General features: G+C 65.6%; 1 protein-coding gene across 1 annotated transcript; it reads right to left on the bottom strand.

Annotated features, from left to right (window-relative positions):
* Positions 1–848: 848 nt before the first annotated feature.
* Positions 849–5,331, bottom strand: LOC130603626 (protein PRRC2A-like; the record flags this gene model as incomplete). The annotated part of the gene is made up of 6 exons (XM_057417487.1): positions 849–1,157; positions 1,246–1,308; positions 1,699–1,900; positions 2,882–2,961; positions 3,317–3,424; positions 5,230–5,331. Coding segments are annotated over 6 exons (864 nt in total), but the record flags the coding sequence as incomplete, so codon positions are not given.
* Positions 5,332–5,520: the final 189 nt, after the last annotated feature.

Here is a 5,520-nt window from a genome sequence, read left to right as displayed (position 1 = left end):
AAGATCCTGCCATAAGCAACCAAGCCCAGGGAGTCCTTCCAAGCCCATAGGTCAGGGAATACATAACCAAGCCCCAGCCTATCTGCATGACACACTTGCTGCCCTGTTCCATCTCCCATATCAAGCAGTTCCAAGAGCAAGCGGGAGGTCATAGAGGCAGGTATGAGCTGAGATACCCTGGAGGAATACAAGAAGGAGAAAGACGGGACACGACGACTTAAAGGGTTGGATATGGGGCAGGGCGCTATGGGGCAGCTCCACTTGTGGGGCACCCCATAGAGAAAGGGGGGGGTGTCAACCAAGTTGGCCTCCACCCGCTAGGGGGCGCCCATCAGGCGGGGCTCTATGGGAAGGTTGCATTCATTGGCTCGGGGGGAGGGGCGGGGTTTGGTCCTCCAGGCCCTGCCCCATGGATCTATGGGGCGCTGCCCCCCTTTTTTACCCCCCCAGCTCCAAGCCGACCTCCGGCGCCGCCTCCGCGACGACCCCGACTTCACCCCCCGGCGCTTCCCCAACGCCCACCGGGCCTTCAACGAGGAGCCCGCCCCTCCCCCCCCCGAGACCCCACCCCCCCAATAAAGGCTCCGGCCCCTCCCCCACCCCCCAAAAAAAAAACGACGCCAAAAATTCGGGTTTTGAAAACTTTTTTTTTTTTTTTTTTTTTTTTTGCCCTTTTTCCACTTTTCTGTAACCAAACCATGGGGGGGGGGGGGGGGGGGGGGGGGGAGGGGTGAACCCCATAGAGGGGGTCACAGACACCCCTCCCCCCCCATTAATTCATTGACCCCACCCCCCGAGCACCGGCCCCTCCTCCCATGTAAATAGGGGGGGAGGGGGAGGGGGCGGGGTCACGGGGGTCGCCGCGGCCCCTCCCCCCCCCATGCGCTGGCGGGGGGAGGAGCGCGGCGGGCGCCGGAAGTGGGGCAGGGTGTGGGGGGAGGGGCGGCCCCGCGGGGTTGGTTGTGGGGGGGTGGGGGAGGAGGGGGAGGGGCCTCGCTGGGGCGTCCTCTGGCCCCGCCCCCTTTGCCGGGGGGGGGAGGGGCGAAAGGACGCGGGGGCGGGGCCAGGAGGCGGCCGAGGGGCAGCAGCGGGGGGAGGGGCGGCGCGGGGGGGGCCCCGAAGTTCACCACGGGGGGGTCCAGCACCGGCAGCAGCATCTGGGGGGGGGGGAGGGGAGGAAGGGGCGGAGCTTAGGCCCAAGGGGGGCGGGGCTTGGGCCCAAAGGGGGCGGGGCTTGGCCTTTACCTGCTGGAAGCTGCCCTGCCCCTGCCCATAGAACTCTGAGGGGGGGGTCAGGTCCTGGCGCACCTGCAGGGGGGGCGTGGCCTGACCTCAGGGAGCTCTCCCATTGGCTCCCGCCTACTCCATAGCTCCGCCCCCCTCCCCTGCTCTCATCTCCCATTGGTTTTTGGCCTCTCCCGGCTCCACCCACTTTTAACCCCTCCCTACTCCCCCCCCCCCATCTCCCAATGGCCCCACCCCTTCCTTAGCCCCGCCCACCCCATAACCACGCCCCTTTACCCCACAGCCCCACCCCCTCCCTTTGCTCTCCTCATCCCCCATTGGCTCCCGGTCCCTCCTGGCCCCGCCCCTTCTTCACCCTCCCAACCCAATAGCGCTGCCCCCTTTGCCCCAGCCCCTCCCTCATTGGTTCCCGCTCCCTCGAAGCCCCGCCCCCTCGAAGCCCCGCCCCCTCACCTGCAGCAGGGCCGTGTCCCCGCAATAGGGGGCGCCGTAGAGGAAGGGGGGCCCCGGGGGGGGCAGCAGCAGCCCCGCCCCCCCCCCGCCCCCCCCCCGCGGCAGCTCCGGGGCCCCTCCCCCCCCCAGCGGGGGCAGCTCCAGGAAGGGGCCTTTGAGAGGGGGGAGGGGCGGGAGCGCGGCCCCGGGCACCAGCAGCGGCCTGGGGGGGGGGGGGGTCAGAGGTGGGGGGGGGGGGGGGGGGGCAGGCTAGGGGGGGGTCAAGCTATGGGGCACGGGGGTGTGATGTGGGGCAGGCTATGGGGTGGGGGGTGATGTGGATCTGGCTATGGGGCACGATGTGGGTCCGGCTGTGGGTCACTGGGGGTGATGTGGGGCAGGCTGTGGGGCAGGATGGGGGTCAACGTATGGGGCACAGGGTGATGTGGGGCGGGATGGGGGTCAAGGTATGGGGACAGGGGGATGTGGGGCAGGCTGTGGGGCACGCTATGGGGCAGGATGTAAGGCAGGCTATGGGGCAGCAGCTTGTGCATCAGGCTATGGAGCAGGATGTAAGGCAGGCTATGGGGCAGCAGCTTGTGCATCAGGCTATGGGGCAGGATGTGGGTCAAGGTATGGGGCACGGGGTGATGTGGGGCAAGCTATGGGGCAAAATGTAAGGCAGGCTATGGGGGAGCAGCTTGTGCATCAGGCTATGGGGCAGGATGTGGGTCAAGCTGTGGGTCACTAGGGGTTATGTGGGTCAGGCTACAGGGCAGGATGTGGGTCCAGCTGTGTGGCACTGGGGGGCACGTGGGTCAGGATATAGGACTCAAAGGGGTGATGTGGGTCACTGGAGGGTGATGTGGGTCACGCTATGGGGCAGATGTGGCTCACTGGGGGGTGATGTGGGTCAGGCTATGGGGCAGATGTGGCTCACTGGGGGGTGATGTGGGTCAGGCTATGGGGCAGATGTGGCTCACTGGGGGGTGATGTGGGTCACGCTATGGGGTAGATGTGGCTCACTGGGGGGTGATGTGGGTCAGGCTATGGGGCAGACGTGGCTCATTGGGGGGTGATGTGGGTCAGGCTATGGGGCAGACGTGGCTCACTGGGGGGTGATGTGGGTCACGCTATGGGGCAGACGTGGCTCACTGGGGGGTGATGTGGGTCACGCTATGGGGCAGGTGTGGGTCCCACTCACCTATAGGGGCTCAGCGATGGGGTCCCCGGGCGGAAGCTGCTGCCGGCGCTCAGGGGCGGCTCCACGGGGGCATTGGGGACCTGGAGGAAGGAAGGGGTCAGACCCACAGCGCTGCCCCACAAGTGCTGACCCCCAACTGTCCCCCCCCACCCCATAACCACCCCCTTCAGACCCATAACCACCCACTCCAGACCCATAACTGCTCCCTTCCAGACCCATAACCACCCCCTCCAGACCCATAACTGCTCCCTTCCAGACCCATAACCACCCCCTCCAGACCCATAACCGCTCTCTCCAGACCCATAAGTGTCCCTTCAAGACCCATAACTTCCCCCCCACCCCATAACTGCTGCCTCCAGACCCATAACCACCCCCTCCGGACACATAACAACCCCTCCAGCCCCATAACCGCCCCCCCCCCACCCTGCCCCACACCTGCCCCACGGCGCCGGCTCCGCTGTAGAAGAGCTCCGGGTACAGGCGGTGCCCGGGGGGGGAGGGGTCCCCGTTGGGGGCGGGGCCTTTGGGCTCGGGGGGCGGAGCCTCGGGGCCGTTGGGGGGTGGAGGCCCCGCCCCTCCCCCCCCTCCCCCCTGCAGCAGCTCCCAAGGGCGGGGGGGGGCGGAGTCCAACTGGGGGGGGGAGGGGACAGGGAGTCAATGGGGGAGGGCTTGACCTTTAAGTGACCCCGTGACCCATAAGTGACCCCATGACCCATAAATGACCGTGACCCCGTGACCTGTGACCCCATGACCCATAAATGACCGTGACCCATAAGTGACCCCATGACCCATAAATGACCGTGACCCATAAGTGACCCCATGACCCATAAATGACCGTGACCCATAAATGACCGTGACCCCGTGACCCGCAACCCCATGACCCATAAATGACCCTGACCCATAAGTGACCCCGTGACCCATAAACGACCCTGACCCGTGACCCATAAGTGACCCATAAGTGACCCCATGACCCATAAATGACCCTGACCCGTGACCCATAAGTGACCCCGTGGATCCACAAGTGAACCCTGACCCATATGTGACCCTCAGCCCCATACGTGACCCCCGGCCCCACAACTGACCCCGTGACCCCTAAGGGACCCTGTGACCCATAAGTAACCCCATGACCCACAAGTAACCTCCTCACCCCCAGGTGCCCCCCGTGACCCATATGTGACCCCATGACCCCTAAGTGACCAGGTGACCCACAAGTAACCCCGTGATCCACAAACGACCTCCTGACCCACAACTTACCCCCAGCCCCATGTGACCCCCTGACCCCCAAATGACCCCCTGACCCCCAAATGACCCCCTGACCCACAAATGACCCCATGACCCACAAATGACCCAGTGACCCAAAAGTGACCCCGTGACCCACGTGTGACCCAAACCCCATAAGCGACCCCAGACCCATAAGTGACCCCCAAGTGCCCCCCCCCTCACCCCATCAGTGGGGGGCGGCTCCTTCTCGCGCTGGGCTCGGGGGTCGCTGTCGGGGGGGGGCTCCCAGGGCTCCGCCCCCCCCCAGGCCCCGCCCCCCCCCGCGCCGAGGCCCCGCCCCCCCTCCTCGGGGGGGGGCTTCGCTCTCTGGGCCCGTTCGGTGCCGATGGGGCCCGGGGGGGGGGCGGGGGGGGGGGGGGCGGCTGTGGGGGGGGAGGAGACCATGGGTTACCCCATAGACCCCATAGAGAACCCATAGAGACCCATAGAGACCCCACAGAGCCCCATAGAGACCTCACAGAGCCCCATAGAGACCTCATAGAGCCCCATAGAGACCCACAGAAACCCCATAGAGCCCCACAGAAACCTCATAGAGACGCCAGAGAAACCCATAGTGCTCCATAGAGCCCCACAGAACCCCACAGAAACCCCAGAGCCCAACAGAAACCCCAGAGAACCCACAGAGCCCCACAGAAACTCCATAGACACTCTATAGAAACCCCACAGAGACCCCATAGAGCCCCACAGAGACCCCACAGAGCCCCATAGAAACCCCACAGATCCCCATAGAAACCCCATAGAGCCCCATAGAGACCCCATAGAGCCCCACAGAAACCCCATAGAGCCCCACAGAAACCCCACAGAGACCCCATAGAAACCCCATAGAGCCCCATAGAGCCCTACAGAAACCCCACAGAGCCCCACAGAAACCCCATAGAGCCCCACAGAAACCCCACAGAGACCCCATAGAGCCCCATAGAGCCCCATAGAGCCCCACAGAAACCCCACCGAGCCCCATAGAAACCCCACCGAGCCCCATAGAAACCCCACAGAGCCCCACAGAGCCCCATAGAGCCCCACAGAAACCCCACCGAGCCCCATAGAAACCCCATAGAGCCCCCCCTTACCGCAGGCCCCCCCCCCGTGCTGGGGGAGCTCCTTTGGCTGCAGGAGGCCGAGGAGGCCCCCGAGCCCCCGCTCAGCTCCACGCCGCTGTCCGGGGGGGTGCCCTGGGGGGGGCAGGGGGAGGGGTCAACAACGGGGGGGGGTGGGGGGCTGGGACCCCCAACTAAACACCCCTTGGGGGGGGATGGGGGGTCTATGGGGGTCAATGGGGGGTCTATGGGGGTCAATGAGGGGGTCTATGGGGGTCAATGGGGGGTCTATGGGGGTCTATGGGGGTCATGGGGGTTTATGGG

The sequence above is a fragment of the Pezoporus wallicus genome, unplaced genomic scaffold (genome assembly GCF_028554395.1).
Source record: "Pezoporus wallicus isolate ANWC-B61680 ecotype Strahan unplaced genomic scaffold, APGP_CSIRO_Pwel_v1 contig_9572, whole genome shotgun sequence".
NCBI classification, from domain to species: Eukaryota; Metazoa; Chordata; class Aves; order Psittaciformes; family Psittacidae; genus Pezoporus; species Pezoporus wallicus.
The sequence above is the reverse complement of the archived record's forward strand: the minus strand, read 5'-3'. Positions and strand labels throughout refer to the sequence as shown.